Consider the following 20,336-nt stretch of genomic DNA (forward strand, 5'->3'; position numbering starts at 1 on the left):
TCAGACTTAGGGTACGAAGCTGAAGCCTCAATTTGTTTTATTTTCCACTGCATCTTTATTTTTCATGACGATGTTGAAATCACGTCTTTTTGAAGAAAAAATTAGACGAAGCTAAAGGTTAAATTCATTTGAGGAAAATTTCCTGATCACGTGATATTTTTTAGAACTTTAATTCACCTTAAAATTTTGTATTTTGGTCTGTTTTTCGTTCAACCTAAATATTATCACCAGTACATAAAATTTAATTCAATCGTGTTTTCAATTCTTATTACCTGAATTTGCGGCATTACAGCCACGTCTGTCTCTATACAAATTACAAAGCTTAAAACCCCATGCATACAGACAGAACCCTATTATCTTTGAATGTGGAGGCTGGTCATCCTATTAGTCAAGAAATTGCCCTATGGGGGGTTACCAGTTAAAGGACTTGCTCTTGCCTATTCACCTTGTCAAAAAAACACATTATTTCTTTGATACCTTTTTCTCCCTAAAGGATAATTTGGAATTTTGCATTACCATATAGCTTTCATTTGTGGTTTGTGAACTGATATCATCCACAATTCATCTCACCAAACGTTAAACAGTGTTTGATTTGTTGAAATTTAGTAGCCTTTGACCCCACGTTTACCATGTGACTTGTAGCTATATTTTCAACATTTATGTGTTTAATTTGTTTGATGTGATGCTGTTTGTTGATCTCTTTTTCTTAATCATGTGATTATCCTATATCACTAGTCCTTTTAGGAGATGAAGACCTCTAATTCTGGAAAACAAGTGTTGAGAATCTAGTTTTTTCTTTTCCAATGCATAATTAAAAGTATACTTGTTGCATTGTTGCATGCTATTTATGGATTTTTATTAATTAGTGCCAAAAAGTAGATTTACAGATTAGCTACCATTAGACCCTAGGTCACATGGTTTATTAGTTATGGTCCCAAGTATTAGATAGAGAAAAGAAAATATCTTACAAATTAAAGTCTCTTGCTTTTTTGCTCCAAAACCTGGAAATTTTGAAGCCATGGATGAACTGCACCTAATATTATTAAATGCAAAAAATAAATAAAATAAAAACCAAGGGGTTCTCACAAAGCTTACAATGGACTAATGCATGGATACAAATCGATCTTCTCATTTCTTTAACGACCATTCTTGTAATTCAACCAAAATTCATCTGTAAGAAGAGATTATATTTATGAAAGACATTAATAAGTAGGTTTAAACAGACAGCAAAGTTTAGCTGGTTGCAGTTGAGATCTCATTGAATGAACAGATAATGCCATCTGCTCAATTTGAAGGTGTGGTGTGGCAAATTTCTTTTTCAAACCATGTGAGGGCCTTTAAGTGAGGGTTCGGTGAGCCAATGGACTGAATTGAATTCCTTTATCATTATATAATAGAGTTCCGTAATTCAACCTCCCATCACTCAAGCTCATTTGGCTTTTACTTTCTAATCAGCTGTTTTGTGAGGGAGGGACACCGTACAAGCTCGGTTCCCAATGCAGATCCTCCCGGTCCCAGGAGGCGCACTTGTGTGCTTCTTTCTGTACTTGTTTATTGTCGGTTTCTCCAACGCGGGTGGCAAAACACTCGAGGTTGTCGGGGTTGGTGAGTGTGCAGATTGTGCGGAGAATAACTTGGAGACTAGCCAGGCATTTTCAGGTACGTACTGCCAATGACCAATTCATTTGCATTGCATTGCATGTAGTGTGTGTATATATATATATATATATATATTGCCTGTGGCTTTGTGTTATGTGATTTGTGTTTTCTGTCTACAGGGCTTCGTGTAAACATAGACTGCAAGCCAGAGAATGGGAAGTACTTCAAGACACGAGGCTCGGGTGAGCTTGATAAACATGGGAATTTTAAGGTGTCACTGCCCGAGGAGATGGTTAAAGATGGGGAACTGAAGGAAGAATGTTATGCGCAGCTTCATAGTGTGTCGGCTGAACCTTGCCCCTCCCATGATGGGATGGAGTCGGTCAAGATAGTGTTGAAGTCCAGTAGTGACGAGAAACACAACTTCGGGTTGAAAGGAAAGCTCAGGTTCTCACCTGTAACTTGTGCTTCCGCCACCTTTTGGCATCATCCTCCGTTGCCAAAGTGGAACCATCCTCCTTTGCCCACGTTTCCCATTCCACCGTTAAAATGGTTCCATCATCATCATCCGATCTTCTCTCCTATCTACAAGAAACCTCTTCCACCGTCGGTTCCGGTGTCTAAACCTCCGCCAGTTCCAGTATATGAAAAACCACTTCCTCCACCAGTTCCAAAATACAAGAAGCCACATCCTCCGCCAGTTCCAATCTATAAGAAACCACATCCACCTCCAGTTCCAGCTTACAAGCCTCCAGTCAATAAATCTCCTCCAGTCCCCATATACAAGAAACCACATCCTCCTCCAGTTCCTGTATATAATAAACCATTACCTCCGCCAGTTCCAGTGTACAAGAAACCTCCGACTCCAATCTATACAAAACCGCACCCTCCAATTCCCAAGATCCCACCGTTGCATAAGAAGCCATGCCCTCCCCTTCCTAAACTTCCTCCTCTCCCCAAGATTCCTCCAAAGTATTTCCACCACCATCCTAAGTTCGGAAAATGGCCTCCTTTGCCACCATTCTCTCTTCACAATCCTTAAGCTTTTGCTTTTTGCACTATTAATGAAGGTTAGTTTGAAGACTGCATGCAATAAAAGTCTTTTTGAAGGAAACACGAAGGAAGACAACAAAACAAAACAAAACAAAAATGTTAAAATTAAGAGCCAAGTTATTAATTTATTATTTATATGTTTCGGCGATCACTTTGTGAATGTGTGAATTTTTAATTTTGTATTGCAATAAACAGTAATGCATTCCTTCCCTTTGCTTAGCTAAATTCAAAACTTCAAAAGTCGACACGAAGTTTCTCTTTAGTTTTCTTTTTGATGCTCATGTCAAAGCTCACCGTCATAGGTGAGTTTAGTAGGTACAAAGTCATAAGTATTTTCCCGTATTCTTTTGGTCTTTTCGTGAAGGAATTTACTCAATCAATGAATAGTAAAATGGAGAGGACGGTTGATGCTGATCTAATGAACTAGTAAATATTGAGCGGCCCAACAAACTTTTCGAATCACGTATATAGAGTAGTTGTGTTATACCTGTATCTCTCGTTAAAAATCTGCGTAACTCTGATTCTTTATGTACTTACCTATTCATCACTGTCACAACACAACTGAATGACTCATCATCATTGTGATATCCATACCGGACACTATACCTAATGTACTAGAATATACTGTCTTTAACTATTAAATATTAGAATGATATTGGTTGATGAAAATAAATGCCCTAAGATAATTATACAACTATTAGTCTTATAAAAATTCGTGTGTCGGAAAAAATGAAACATAAGATGTTAGATTTTTCTTCTTCTTTGTTTTAATCGAAAGATTTTATAATAATCTGTAGTGTTAGTACTATACATATATTCATGATATCTAATGTATATTAATAAAGTAGATAAACATACTTGATACGGTTAATTGTCAATTAATTTTGATGAATTATTTGGTACTTCCTAAAGTTCAAATAAAAAATTATAATTTTTAAGAAGTATAAGGCTTTGGGTGTCTCGTGTCTCGCGTCCGAAGATGTTCTTCGAGGGCTCTCTAGAGGAGATGTCTTGATGTGTGAAATAGATGAGATTCAAAGAGGATATAAAATTTTGTTGTCCCCTTAATCGTCTCTTTTTAATTAGCTGACCCTTATTATCATATGTAATAGGGTAAGGGGAGGTAGAATAGTAGGCTACCCTCAACACTAGGTTGAGAGCAGCTTCCGTTGGAGATCTCCGAATTATGAAATGCCCTCCGTGAAACTCGATCCCACAACCTCAAAATTAAGAACCTTTGTAGTCATGAGATGTGACTTGTATATATGTTCTTAGTATTAGAGTCGAGCATAAGTCCAAAATAACTATTTGTAGGGTAAAATGATAGATAGACCTATTTGATATGGTTAGTTGTTAATTAGTTATGACAAATCATATGATATAATCATAAAAATACGCATTGATTAAGTATACATTTGTGAGGCCTTAAATAATACATGATTAAGATTACATTATCAAGGATTAAAATGAAGAACCTAAAAACTAATGAGATAAATTAAACCAGTTTTATCTCTGACAAAAAGAACTATATGCAATACATGTCAAAGACATGTGTTAGCAAGAGAATGAGCCAGATGATGGCAACAACACGTGTATCGTGCTTTGTTTTCAACTACTCAATAAGCGTAGGTTTAAAAGATATATTTAAGGGTTAACTACATGAAAAATCACTTACGTTTATGTTTTGTCCATTTTGGTCACTGATTTAAAAAAAAACATAAGATGTGGTCACTTTCACTTTCATTTAATGAAGATATGGTCATTTTTGTTTTTATTTAATTAAGATGTGGTCACCCCGAGTTAACTGTAATTAACAGCAATTAAATATTTTGATATAATTATACGTTTGGTCACTGTTATTTACATATTCTCTCAATTTAGTCATACTTTTAATAAATTAAAATAAATTTAATCCTCCAATCGAATGATATCACATGTCATGCCACGTAGGGGTGAGCGTTCGATCGAGCCGAGTCAAACTTTTTGAATTATTTGAGATGACGAGTCCTATTTTACAACTCGGAGTTGACTTGAAATTTTTTCGAGTCGAGTCGAGTCAAATTTCAAGTTCAAACCGAGTTGTAAAATACAACTCGAATAACTCAAAAAATTTAGTAATTAGTGAATTGATTTTCAAGTTTGAGTTGAGTCTCTCAACTTTGTATCATAAATGTATATCACATATGAAAAAAGATGAACAAATACACATGTAATGTATATGGTTATAAAAGATCATTTAAATTGGAATCAAATAATATCATAATATTATAAAGATTTATAATTAAATTTAAACAGAAACTCAAAAATTTGACTCGACTCGAAAAAATGCTAAGTCCACTCCGAGTTGTAAAATAGGACTCGTCAACTCGAATAACTCAAAATTTTTTATCCGACTCGACTCAACTCGATCGAACACTCACCCCTACGTGGCATGACATGTGACATCATTCGATTAGATAATTAAATTTATTTTAATTTATTAAAAGTAAGACTAAATTGAGAGAATATGTAAATAAAAGGGACCAACTGTATAATTATATCAAAATATTTAACTGATGTTAAAGACAGTTAACTCGGATGACTACATCTTAATTAAATAAAAATAAAAGTGACCACATCTTATATTTTTTAAAATCAGTGACCAAAAGTGGACAAAATATAAATGTAAGTAGTTTTTCATATTATTAATCTTATATTTAAATACTCAGAGAAAAAGCATTATCTAATCATTATGTGATTTGTATAATTAAATCTTATATTAATTGGATATTAAATATTTTAAGTTCTTAAATATAATCTTTTAACATATAATTATTAAATGATTGAAGACAATATTTTTTTTTAACTCTTGGTGTTAATACGTGGCGTTTTTCTCGATATATCACCCTTTGACTTTATATTTCCCTGTCAGGCACCCTTCAAACTATTTTTTTCGATCTAACACCCTTTGTAGTAAGACGTGCCCCCTGCAACACGCTTTACGTTGATCTGGCGTCACATGGAGTATAGCACGGGGCAGGGGTCGCGCTTTACCTTTAAATCTGACAAGCGCCAGTAAGGCGTGCCTTAGGTTTAATTACCCACCTACCCCCGGCCGTTCACACCCCACCCTCTCCCTATAAATACCCCCATTCACAATCACTTTCATCACAACAATCCTCTTAACTTCTCTCAAATACTCTTATATTCTATTTTAACTGTTTAAGGTATATTTTATTATATTTAATATTTTGTTTTTAATTTATTTAAGTATTTAAATTTTTTAATATTTTATTTAATTAATTTTTTTGCAGATATAAAATGGAAGGAGGTCTACTTCGCTTGGATGGAAATCATATATCGCGACATTTTGCTGATACGGTAACATTTTAATGTTTTAATATAATCTAAATTTTTAGTAATAATTTATTTATATTTAATGCATGATTATTAGTTTAAAAATTAATTTTTGTAATTATTTAATTTTAGGAGAGGGACTATGTATTAGATCCTTTTATTAGGAACCTTAAGTTAGTGATACCTAGTCGTGTCTTGCCGTATTTAGTAGAGGCTGGATTCGGTCACATAGGTAAATATGAGGGTCACTGTAAGATAGAACCATACCTTATTTTGCCTTAGTGGAGCGATGGATGCCGGAGTCCCACACATTCCATCTTCCGCGCGGAGAGTGCACGATTACACTTGAGGATGTTTCTATGCACTTGGGGCTTCCGGTGGATGGAGATGTGATATCGGGGATGGAGCACGGTTCATGGATTACTTTGTGCCGGGAATATCTAAGACGTGTCCCGAAAAGTTTTAACGGTGGTCGGATACCGTTAAATTGGTTAGATGCCAATTTTCGGGAGTTGAGCGATGACACCTCTAATGATGAAGTTAAAATGTATGCACAGACATGCATACTACAGTTGATATGAGGGTTGCTGATGATGGACAAATCGCGCAACCAAGTTCACTGTATGTGGTTGCGACATCTTGGCGACTTTAGTCTGGCCGGATCACTCAGTTGGGGCTCGAAAGTTTTGGCTTTCCTGTACAGGGAGATGTGTCGAGCCAATGACTACAAGAAAAATGCTATCGGCGGATGTCTCCTGCTGCTGCAGTCTTGAGCATGGTATTGATTGCCCTTTTTATGTCTCGTTGTCAAGAACTCATTCGCATTTCCGTTACTCTTGAGGTAGTTATAAAATTGATTTCGTATATTAATCATTTTATACACTGTATAATAAATTTTATTTTCCTTGAATAGGTGGTCTACTTATAGGAAAAATCATCAGGAGCTACCTAATGATTTAGAAAAAAATTAGGGTATTAATCGATCAGAAGGCTAACACACAGGTATGCCTTTTAATGTTTAAAAATCGATTTTAGATTATAGTTGTATAATTAGATTATTATTTTGATAAAAATTATATATATTTGTTTTAGTTTGAATGAGTGTCATATTCTAATGATGATGTGAGGATGGTGATCCCAACAGAGTTGAGGGGCCCATTAATTTGGTTGGATTTATTTTAATTTATTTTGTTAAATTTGTTGGACTTTTTGTTAACGTATTTTGGTTAATTTTGTTTATTACCATTTAATATCAGTTATTGTAATTTGTTTATCATTTACCATTTAATACTTATTGTAAGTTTGTTGTATTTAAAATTATATTCAAATACCAAATTGTTATTGTTATGATAAAATTTAATACGAGTGTTCGATAACTTTATTCAGTTTGTCACTTATTATAAGATCGAATGACATTAACTTGAAGTAAATGCAAATTAAAGTACAAGAATTCTTATTTGATAAACAACTGCATCAATTCCTCATCAATTGTCACTTGATAACAGTAGAAGTTGACATGTTTTTCTAGTGTGTCCTGGGTTTCTACAATGCCCACATCTTCTGTCTTGTCTAGATCTTTCTCGAATATACATATCACAATGAATTCGATTGGATTTTGGATAACCACGCTCCCTCAATAAAGTTGGATTTGGTATAATCGGAAGCCAATCCTGAACCTCATCAGGGTCTTTGTCATTACCTATAGGGGGATCTCAAATTCGTATACCTTAAAAACTTCAGATAGTAGGTATACAAGATCTATAAAACTATTATAGTCTTGACGTGTATGCGAGCAAGCTACTATCACATGAGAGCATGGATACTTCAGAGCTTGAAAAAACTCGCAGTCGTACGTTCTGTCCCGTAGATTTACTCTTAACGACACAGCTTCAATCCCTTGAAGAGGTCGCGGTAACTCTGTGACACGAAACATTTCATGTCTTCTAGAGAAGCTTGTTACAGACATTCTATTTGATGCATCAATTTTTTTTGTAGATCTGCAACTAATATAAGGTGATAGACATGACAGCCTTGCATCCAGGTTTGAGCTTATCCCCCCGAGCTTCGCAAAAAGCACCCCCAAACAAAAATATATAGTTTTTACCAAAGCCGCTACAGGTAAGTGACGTGCACCCTTTAAAGTTGAATTGATTGCCTCAGCCAAGTTGGTCGTCATGTGTCCATATCCACCATCATATGCGTTCGTCCACATTTCTTTATCAATGAGGCTGATGTAATTGTATCCTTCCTTGTTTTTGGCCCGTAAATCTTGAAGCATTGATTCAAATGTTTGAGGAAGTAGTTCGTAACCTGATCAAAAAATGTATAACTTACTAACTTGCTTTCTTTGTAAAATTAAAATAATCGAAAGAAAACAAACTACATCAGTTTCACTTACAGTGCACAATTAATTGACGCTCATCATTCTTCTTGTACCTTCCATGGTAGTTCGCAGCAATATGTCGGAGATAATACCTATGTTGGACAAATGGTGGTTGCTATATTGGACCCAAAGACTCCATTGCTGCTTTGATCCCAGCTCCGTGATCTGAAATGACACAGATTTTTTCCCTCGTGATAATATGTGCACGTAAGTTTCAGAGGAAAAAAGCCCAAGAATCTGTATCCTCTCCTTCAACAAGAGCAAAAGAAACTGGAAGAATGTTGTGATTGACATCTTGGACAAATGCCAATAATAATACTTGCTTGTATTTTCCATACAAGAAAGTCTAGTCGATCTGGACCACATGCTTGCAATATTTGACAGTATTAACGCACTGTGGGTAAGTCCAAAAAACCCGGTAGAATTGGCATCGATCGTGAAGAACTCGATCATTATGGTATGCATAGGAGGTTTCGAAGTCTACAATTGTCCCATAATTCAACCTCCGCACCAGCCTAAACCAGCCTGGAAGTTCGTTGTAAGATGCATTCCATTCGCCATGAAGTTTGACAATGGAATTTTGTTTTGTCAACCAAGCTTTTTTATAGGAGACAGTGTACCCATACTACGATTGTATAGCTGAAATCAACACAGCAACAGCTATATGAGAGCTTACTTTTATCATGGGCATGATGGCTTGACATATCACTTCAGAGTCCAATTTGGCATGATCTTGGTTGACCCCTCCAGCACAACATGTGTGAGGATCGTTGTATACTGTTAATTCTCATCTGTTGTTTTTTCTCTTCCTCTTCGATACGCGAACCATCCAATTGCATCTGTTTTCGTGTCGGGCACGGTAGCATACATATTTTTCTGTCGTGGAGCGGTTCACTCTCGATTGAACATAATTACGGATATTGTAATTTTTTATATCATCATCGCTTCTTCTTTTCTTGAAAACTCCATGCCTAAAGATAACTCACCGTTATTTATTGATAAGTAATATCCATAGTTACCGAGATGAGGCATATCCACAAATTCTGGCCCGTACATTGCACCATAATCAGCTTCATACATGTGTACTGGAGGGTCATCTTATGCCACATTTGAGAGAACTTCATCTACATCATCATCGAAGTTGAATTGCGGTGATTCTGGGTGAATGAATAGTCCAGTCTCAGCACCATCCATACCAGGCTCACGAAGCAGTTCTTCTAGTGGAGATGATGGTTCCTCCATCCTCTCCACATTTAGGTCTAAGAACCTACTACTTGCACGTCTTCCCCTTGAACTAGAAGGCATATCGACATTGAGATCGAAAAAGCTCGCAGTGGAATGCCTCCCCCTAGAGCTTGAAGCCATCGTGTCAAATGGAAACTGCACAGATTGTTGCATCGATGGCATCTCCATATTAAGGTCAAAGAAATTTACAGATGAATGTCTTCCCCTTGAAGTGGACGCGATGTTGCCATACGAATTGTTCGTTGACCCACCTCGGTACATATCGTAAGAAGTTGTGGATGAATGTCTCCCCATTGAAGTTGATGTGACGGCACCATGATGCGAATTTCCCATTATGACGTTAAAATCATTACACATTACTGTAGTCGGGCTGTCAACTTGATCAACTTGTTCAACCAGCCCATAGTGGGAGCTTAATGACTGACCCCGAACAACACGCACTTGAACAAACTTTGCATATATCTCAATATCGGCGTTTGAATAATTACTTTGAGAATCAACCATCATTTCAACATCATCATTGTTCGATAGTTCGAATGCTGTATAAGTTAATGGCAACAATGATACTGGAAATCTATACTGCAACGACGACATTCTTCTACTACTTCCAACATGAACTTTCCTCGAAATCTTTGTTATTAGCTCCTCAAGAGTTATGTTTCTCTTGAATGATATTTTAACACGCTCATTTGATACGAAAACAACACCAGATTCATCTTCTCGAATTTCTCCATCATAATAAACAATAGCTGAAAGTCACGCCATTCTTAGAGTTTAAAAGTGCGATAATATTATATCTATAAAAAAACAACTGAAACAAACCTGATTAAATAAATAATATATGAACGAAAATATAACACCATAAAATTTTTACACATGAACGTAAATAATTTAAATAATATAATTTTATATTATTACCTGCACCGCAAAAATATTTCGACGTATGCTCTCGCTTTCCAATTTTACAAACACATAAATTAATTGAAAACAATTAGTATAATATATTTTTTCAAATAATCATATATAATTATAAAAAAATAATATAACAAAATTATCTTATAACGAAAGATTGAACAAACTTCTGAATCAAATATAAGAGGATTGTCGGGCGTTATTTACTGGTTGAAAGGATTGTTGATGAGAGAGTTTACGGAGAGAGGGCTATTTATAGCCGAGAGAGGATGCTTTAAAGCCGATAAATTCGGGTAAATTATGCAAGGCTATGCATGTATGATAATTGAGCATGTGATAATTGAAAAGCACAGCCCCTGCACCGCGCTATAGCCCTACATGGAGTAAGACGCGCCTCAGGGGTCGCGTTATAGCCACGTGTATCCCAACTCAGCATAAAGCGCGTTGCAGGGGGTGCGTCTTACCCCACGTGGTGCCATATCAGCGTAAAGCGCGCTGCAGGGGAGCGCCTTACTGCAAAGGGTGTTAGATCAAGAAAAATAGTCTGAAGAGTACCTGACAGGGAAATATATAATATATAGGTGATATAGCGGGAAAAACACCCTAATATGTCTTATTGAAAGTATTTAAGAAAATATACGATTGACAAGACGTATCTAACAACGACATAACGTATCTCCAACTATATAACCTTACCTTCAGTTATATAACCTTACCTTCAGTTATATAACCAACCTTAAAAAATGTATTTCTTATAAGTAATTATTTTAATATTTAAATTTTAAAATTAACATATTGAATTAAACTAACCCTTGTTCTTGACATATTTTTAATGCACGCCTATTTTCAATCTGAAATTTAAAATTTTAACTCGAGAACAATTTTTTTTGTTAACCTCTAGTTCCAAGGCTTCATCTTGACTAATCTGGATCGACCCGGACTGTATACATAGCTTTGGTGGGTGAGTCTTCCAGTAGGGATTTTTTGCATACACAAGAACTCAAACCTGAGATTTTGCTTAAACGATATCAAACTGTTTACCACTTAAATCAACCCTCATTAATGAAAAGTGAACTATATACACATGATTATTGTTAGACTGAGTACTTGAGTTTGAATCTATTGATATATTGTGAAATTTATACAATTTTAGATAATTAAATTAATTAAAAATGAATGGTGGGGAATAATATTAGAAAATAAAATCTTTATAAAGAAAAAAGTAAATTATATTTTTTTAATCTCATAACACAAAAGATGTGTAAAACTTTTAAGTTTTACATTATATGGGTGGTTTGAGGATGTTTACGGAAGTTCTTTTGGTACACAAATTCGTTTGAAACGCAAAAATAATCTCAAACACTTTATTTTTAGCAAAAAATCTCATTTAAAAAGTGATTATTGACTCAAACTAAAAAGTTAAAAAAACATTACTTTTACGTTTGAAAAGTTTGTTGAAAGCAAGTAAAATTAAAATAGTTATAAATGCCTTATTTGTTTATTAAATTATGTGATATTTATTATAATCATGCTTATATTTAGGAAGGGAAATTTATTATCACTGAATGCATGTATATTTTTTATTAAGTTAAGGTGATTACAAAGGAATATCTATTCTAAATACTTTTAACATTTAACAATGAAGGTTCAATCATCATGCAATAATCATTGGTGCTCGAACAGTAACCTCTAGAAATAACATTCATTCCTTTAACTACTGAAGTAATTTGATTTGTGTTATTCCATACCTTTATATTATTTTGAAGCTTACTAAACTATCAAATAATTTATGTCACACCATTTAATTATATTTTGATTTTATTTTGATCACTGATATTTTAATCAATTTTAACTAAAAATGACTTGACAGTTAACGTAACTATTATAATTACACATTTGATCTTTAATATTTTTAATTTTTTTTATATTTTATCAATTTGATCTCAACCCCATCCATTAGAATATTTTTACTCAATAATTGTAATTAATGCTAGAAAACAAGTCATATTAAGTTGATATAGTGAGATTTAAACTTAGGTTCAATAAAGTATTAAAGAGCACTAAACCATAAACAAATCTTATAATTAGATATTAAATGGACATAGTTTATACATATTTTGAAGTCTAACCACTACAAGATTAAAAGAAAATTGGGTTGAATATTTTTATATCTTTAAACTAAATTATTAATTCTTTTTTACATTTATAATTCAGTGGTTATATATATAATCATTAAATTGATTTTTTTAATTTAATTAATAATTTTTTTTATTTTTTTATTAAAAAAATTATTAATTATCTATATTTTAGTTAGTTTTAATTAGACCGCATAGTTTGAAATATTTAATTTAAAGTTGATTTTAACCATGTTAATGTTATAACTTAATTACAAATTTTGAATTACAGAATCCAAAAAAATTAATTAAAATAAATGATTCATATATTATATTTATTTAATAAAAATATAAAACTATTATTAAAATTAAAAAATATATATATATATAACCAATGAATTATAAATGTAAAAAATATTAAATTTAATTTATAAATATAAAATCATTAACCCGGTTTTTCTTTTAATCTTGTAGTAATTAGAGTTTAAATTATGTATAAACTATATCCATTTAATATCCAGTTATAAGATTTGTTTCTGATTAAGTGCTTTTTAGTACTTTATTTGGTCTAAGTTTAAATCTCACTTTGTGTTTTTTTTTCCCTCCAATTAAATGATATGTGCCATTGTATGATTAAATGATTAAATTAAATCGAAATTAGGATTGTATAAATAGAATATATAAATATTGAAGATAAAAAGTGTAATTATACCAATTTTATTAAATGACCATCTCACCTCCTTTACTAAAAGTTAATGATCAGATTTGATTGAAACATTTAAATTATTGAGTGATCTGATTTATTAAGCTGAAACATCGGTGGTTAAAATGAAATAATACAATAATTAGGTGGGGGTAGTTTACTCAAAACAAAATTGAGACAGCAAGCTCCATAATTTGGCGAGTTTTTCTATTGAGATGCTTTTCTAGGACAAAATCTTGTGCAAATTTTCACAGGGTTCGACAATTCTTACATCAACAAATGGTCTAATTTTCTCTTATATTTCTTGAACTCATAGCTAGAGAAATAGAGGGCGAGTTAAACAAATGAGCATCCACATTAATACCTTCTTGGCTATTCCCACCTGTAAAGCCTAACCAGCCCTCAAGTAATGTCCTGCAATACATACATTGCTGTTTCCATACATACCTTCCAAAGACCGCTTTTAAGGCCTCAAATGCTCTTTTACACAGCCCTCAAATGCTTCCTTATAGGCTGCAAAATTTAGCTGTTTGCAGTTGAGATCTGAATGAATGAACAGATAATGGCATCTGCTCTATTGATGCCAAATTGCTTTTCCAAACCATGTGAGGGCCTTCAAGTGAGCCAATGGACTGAATTGAATTCCCTTCAGGATCATTATTTAATAAGCCTCCGTTTCCAATCTCCCCATCACTCAAGCTCATTTGGCTTTTGCTTTCTGATCAGCTAATCAGCTGTTTTGGGTGGGACACCGTACAAGCTCGGTTCCCAATGCAGATCCTCCCGGTTCGAGGTGTCGCACTTGTGTGTTTCTTTCTCTACTTATTTATTGTTGGTTTCTCCAATGTGGGTGGCAAAACGGTCGAGGTTGTTGGGGTCGGTGACTGTGCAGATTGTGCGGAGAATAACCTGGAGACTAGCCAGGCATTTTCAGGTACGGGGCCAATGGCCATTCATTTGGATGCATGTAATATATTGGTGGTGGTTTTGTCTTCGGTGATTTGTATTTTCTGTCTACAGGGCTTCGTGTAAACATAGACTGCAAGCCAGAGAATGGAAAGTACTTCAAGACACGAGGTTCAGGTGAGCTTGATAAAGAAGGGAATTTTAAGGTGACACTGCCTGAGGAGATGGTTAAAGATGGGGAACTGAGGGAAAAATGCTATGCGCAGCTTCATAGTGTGTCGACTGAACCTTGTCCCACACATGATGGCATGGAGTCGGTCAAGATAGTGTTGAAATCCAGTAGCATTGAGAAACACAACTTTGGGTTGAAAGGAAAGCTCAGATTCTCACCTGTAACGTTTGCTTCGGCCACCTTTTGGCCTCATTTTAAGTTCCCTCCATTGCCGAAGTGGAACCATCCCCCTTTGCCCACGTTTCCCTTTCTTCCGTTGAAAGGGTTCCTTCATCATCACTCAATCTTCCCTCCCATCTACAAGAAACCTCTTCCACTGTCGGTTCCGGTGTCTAAACCTCCGCCAGTTCCAGGATATGAAAAACCACTTCCTCCAGCAGTTCCAATCTATAAACCTCCACCAGTACCGGTATACAAGAAGCCACATCCTCCTCCAGTTCCAATCTATAAGAAACCACATCAACCTCCAGTTCCAGTTTACAAGTCTCCGGTCTATAAATCTCCTCCGGCCCCGATACACAAGAAACCACTTCCTCCACCAATTCCATTATATAAGAAACCACTTCCTCCACCAGTTCGAGTATATAAAAAAACACTTCCTCCACCTATTCCTGCATACAAGCCAAAACCGCACCCTCCACTTCCCAAGCTCCCACCGTTCCCTAAGAAGTCGTGCCCAGTCCTCCCTAAACTTCCTCCTTTCCCCAAGTATTTCCACCATCATCCTAAGTTCGGAAAATGGCCTCCATTTTCGCATCATCATCCTTGAGCTTTTGTAGCGATAAAACAATATCCTTCTGCACTTTTAATAAAGCTTAGTGTGAAGACTGCATGCAATAAAAGTCTTCTGAAGGAAGGACGAATGAAGACCATAAAACAAAAAATATGTTTAAATTAAGAGCCAAGTTATTAATTTATTGTCTGTTCATGAATAAATTTACTCAATCAATGAGTAGGAAAATGGACGACGATGGATGCTAATCTAATGGTTATGGACCGGTACAAATATTGAGTGGAAACATCTAATAATTAATGTCTCAATAAACCTTTCAGAATCCAATAAATAGAGTGGTTGGGTGATACCTGTATCTCTCGTTACAAATATGAACTCTGGTTCTATATGTACTTACCTCTATTCATCACTGTCACAACATAATTGAATGAATCATCATCATCATCGTGATCTCCATACCGGTCACTATACCTAATTTACCCGAATATACTCTCTTTAAATGTTAAATACTAATGAAAATAAATTATTTATTTTGGCTATAGTAATTTTATCTCTTTTTAATTTAAATAAAAATATAGTAGATTGTTAACTGGGGATAAAAATTCTCTTATTTGTGAGGAGGATGGTTGAATATGGGAACTTGGATGTCTCCTCTCTCTCGGTTTTGATGGAGAGTTTTTATAGTGAATTTAAGTGTTAATGTTAAGTGTAGATCTATGATGATTATATGTAAGTTAACTAGACAAACAAACTTACTTGATGTGATTAACTGTCAATTAATTTTGATAAATCACAGAAGATGTATTAGAAGTTATATCAAAAGTAAATTATATTTTTTTAATCTCATAACACAAAAGATGTGTAAAACTTTTAAGTTTTACATTATATGGGTGGTTTGAGGATGTTTACGGAAGTTCTTTTGGTACACAAATTCGTTTGAAACGCAAAAATAATCTCAAACACTTTATTTTTAGCAAAAAATCTCATTTAAAAAGTGATTATTGACTCAAACTAAAAAGTTAAAAAACAGTACTTTTACGTTTGAAAAGTTTGTTGAAAGCAAGTAAAATTAAAATAGTTATAAATGCCTTATTTGTTTATTAAATTATGTGATATTTATTATAATCATGCTTATATTTAGGAAGGGAAATTTATTATCACTGAATGCATGTATATTTTTTATTAAGTTAAGGTGATTACAAATGAATATATATTCTAAATACTTTTAACATTTAACAATGAAGGTTCAATCATCTTGCAATAATCATTGGTGCTCGAACAGTAACCTCTAGAAATAACATTCATTCCTTTAACTACTGAAGTAATTTGATTTGTGTTATTCCATACCTTTACATTATTTTGAAGCTTACTAAACTATCAAATAATTTATGTCACACCATTTAATTATATTTTGATTTTATTTTGATCACTGATATTTTAATCAATTTTAACTAAAAATGACTTGACAGTTAATGTAACTATTATAATTACACATTTGATCTTTAATATTTTTAATTTTTTTTATATTTTATCAATTTGATCTCAACCCCAGCCATTAGAATATTTTTACTCAATAATTGTAATTAATGCTAGAAAACAAGTCATATTAAGTTGATATAGTGAGATTTAAACTTAGGTTCAATAAAGTATTAAAGAGCACTAAACCATAAACAAATCTTATAATTAGATATTAAATGGACATAGTTTATACATATTTTGAAGTCTAACCACTACAAGATTAAAAGAAAATTGGGTTGAATATTTTTTATATCTTTAAACTAAATTATTAATTCTTTTTACATTTATAATTCAGTGGTTATATATAATCATTAAATTGATTTTTTTAATTTAATTAATAATTTTTTTATTTTTTATTAAAAAAATTATTAATTATCTATATTTTAGTTAGTTTTAATTAGACCGCATAGTTTGAAATATTTAATTTAAAGTTGATTTTAACCATGTTAATGTTATAACTTAATTACAAATTTTGAATTACAGAATCCAAAAAAATTAATTAAAATATAAATGATTAATATATTATATTTTATTTAATAAAAATATAAAACTATTATTAAAATTAAAAAAAATTATATATATAACCAATGAATTATAAATGTAAAAAATATTAAATTTAATTTATAAATATAAAAATCATTAACCCGGTTTTTCTTTTAATCTTGTAGTAATTAGAGTTTAAATTATGTATAAACTATATCCATTTAATATCCAGTTATAAGATTTGTTTCTGATTAAGTGCTTTTTAGTACTTTATTTGGTCTAAGTTTAAATCTCACTTTGTGCTTTTTTTTCCTCCAATTAAATGATATGTGCCATTGTATGATTAAATGATTAAATTAAATCGAAATTAGGATTGTATTAATATAATATATAAATATTGAAGATAAAAAGTGTAATTATACCAATTTTATTAAATGACCATCTCACCTCCTTTACTAAAAGTTAATGACCAGATTTGATTGAAGCATTTAAATTATTGAGTGATCTGATTTATTAAGCTGAAACATCGGTGGTCAAAATGAAATAATACAATAATTAGTTGGGGTAGTTTACTCAAAACAAAATTGAGACAGCAAGCTCCATAATTTGGCGAGTTTTTCTATTGAGATGCTTTTCTAGGACAAAATCGTGTGCAAATTTTCACTTCGACAATTCTTGCATCAACAAATGGTCTAATTTTCTCTTATATTTCTTGAACTCATAGCTAGAGAAATACAGGGCGAGTTAAACAAATGAGCATCCACATTAATACCTTCTTGGCTATTCCCACCTGTAAAGCCTAACCAGCCCTCAAGTAATGTCCTGCAATACATACATTGCTGTTTCCATACATACCTTTCAAAGACCGCTTTTAAGGCCTCAAATGCTCCTTTACACAGCCCTCAAATGCTTCCTTATAGGCTGCAAAATTTAGCTGTTTGCAGTTGAGATCTGAATGAATGAACATATAATGGCATCTGCTCTATTGATGCCAAATTTCTTTTCCAAACCATGTGAGGGCCTTCAAGTGAGCCAATGGACTGAATTGAATTCGCTTCAGGATCATTATTTAATAAGCCTCCGTTTCAATCTCCCCATCACTCAAGCTCATTTGGCTTTTGCTTTCTGATCAGCTAATCAGCTGTTTTGGGTGGGACACCGTACAAGCTCGGTTCCCAATGCAGATCCTCCCGGTTCGAGGTGTCGCACTTGTGTGTTTCTTTCTCTACTTATTTATTGTTGGTTTCTCCAATGTGGGTGGCAAAACGGTCGAGGTTGTTGGGGTCGGTGACTGTGCAGATTGTGCGGAGAATAACTTGGAGACTAGCCAGGCATTTTCAGGTACGGGGCCAATGGCCATTCATTTGGATGCATGTAATATATTGGTGGTGGTTTTGTCTTCGGTGATTTGTATTTTCTGTCTACAGGGCTTCGTGTAAACATAGACTGCAAGCCAGAGAATGGGAAGTACTTCAAGACACGAGGTTCAGGTGAGCTTGATAAAGAAGGGAATTTTAAGGTGACACTGCCTGAGGAGATGGTTAAAGATGGGGAACTGAGGGAAGAATGCTATGCGCAGCTTCATAGTGTGTCGATTGAACCTTGTCCCACACATGATGGCATGGAGTCGGTCAAGATAGTGTTGAAATCCAGTAGCGATGAGAAACACAACTTTGGGTTGAAAGGAAAGCTCAGATTCTCACCTGTAACGTTTGCTTCGGCCACCTTTTGGCCTCATTTTAAGTTCCCTCCATTGCCGAAGTAGAACCATCCCCCTTTGCCCACGTTTCCCTTTCTTCCGTTGAAAGGGTTCCTTCATCATCACTCAATCTTCCCTCCCATCTACAAGAAACCTCTTCCACTGTCGGTTCCGGTGTCTAAACCTCCGCCAGTTCCAGGATATGAAAAACCACTTCCTCCAGCAGTTCCAATCTATAAACCTCCACCAGTACCGGTATACAAGAAGCCACATCCTCCTCCAGTTCCAATCTATAAGAAACCACATCAACCTCCAGTTCCAGTTTACAAGTCTCCGGTCTATAAATCTCCTCCGGCCCCGATACACAAGAAACCACTTCCTCCACCAATTCCATTATATAAGAAACCACTTCCTCCACCAGTTCGAGTATATAAAAAACCACTTCCTCCACCTATTCCTGCATACAAGCCAAAACCGCACCCTCCACTTCCCAAGCTCCCACCGTTCCCTAAGAAGTCGTGCCCAGTCCTCCCTAAACTTCCTCCTTTCCCCAAGTATTTCCACCATCATCCTAAGTTCGGAAAATGGCCTCCATTTTCGCATCATCATCCTTGAGCTTTTGTAGCGATAAAACAATATCCTTCTGCACTTTTAATAAAGCTTAGTGTGAAGACTGCATGCAATAAAAGTCTTCTGAAGGAAGGACGAATGAAGACCATAAAACAAAAAATATGTTTAAATTAAGAGCCAAGTTATTAATTTATTGTCTGTTCATGAATAAATTTACTCAATCAATGAATAGGAAAATGGACGACGATGGATGCTAATCTAACGGTTATGGACCGGTACAAATATTGAGTGGAAACATCTAATAATTAATGTCTCAATAAACCTTTCAGAATCCAATAAATAGAGTGGTTGGGTGATACCTGTATCTCTCGTTACAAATATGAACTCTGGTTCTATATGTACTTACCTCTATTCATCACTGTCACAACATAATTGAATGAATCATCATCATCATCATTGTGATCTCCATACCGGTCACTATACCTAATTTACCAGAATATACTCTCTTTAAATGTTAAATACTAATGAAAATAAATTATTTATTTTGGATATAGGAATTTTATCTGTTTTTAATTTAAATAAAAATATAGTAGATTGTTAACTGGGGACAAAAATTCTCTTATTTGTGAGGAGGATGGTTGAATATGGGAACTTGTATGTCTCCTCTCTCTCGATTTTGATGGAGAGTTTTTATAGTGATTTTAAGTGTTAATGTTAAGTGTAGATCTATGATCATTATATGTAAGTTTAAACAAACAAATTTATTTGACGTGATTAACTGTCAATTGATTTTAATAAATTACAGAGAATATTTTAGAAGTTATATCAAAAGATTGTGATTTCTCTAAGG

At 34.0% G+C, this 20,336-nt stretch overlaps 1 protein-coding gene across 1 annotated transcript; it reads left to right on the forward strand.

Annotated features, from left to right (window-relative positions):
* The first annotated feature begins 1,425 nt into the window (after positions 1-1,425).
* On the forward strand, positions 1,426-19,574 carry LOC120211381 (proline-rich protein 4-like). Its single transcript, XM_039209924.1, has 4 exons — positions 1,426-1,659; positions 1,779-2,589; positions 15,165-15,233; positions 19,504-19,574. The coding sequence occupies exons 1-4, from the start codon at positions 1,497-1,499 to the stop codon at positions 19,529-19,531; spliced, it is 1,071 nt and encodes a 356-aa protein (XP_039065855.1). The 5' UTR covers positions 1,426-1,496; the 3' UTR covers positions 19,532-19,574.
* The last annotated feature ends 762 nt before the right edge of the window (positions 19,575-20,336 follow it).

This window comes from Hibiscus syriacus, unplaced genomic scaffold (genome assembly GCF_006381635.1).
Source record: "Hibiscus syriacus cultivar Baekdansim isolate YM2019G1 unplaced genomic scaffold, ASM638163v2 tig00109972_pilon, whole genome shotgun sequence".
Lineage (NCBI taxonomy): Eukaryota > Viridiplantae > Streptophyta > Magnoliopsida > Malvales > Malvaceae > Hibiscus > Hibiscus syriacus.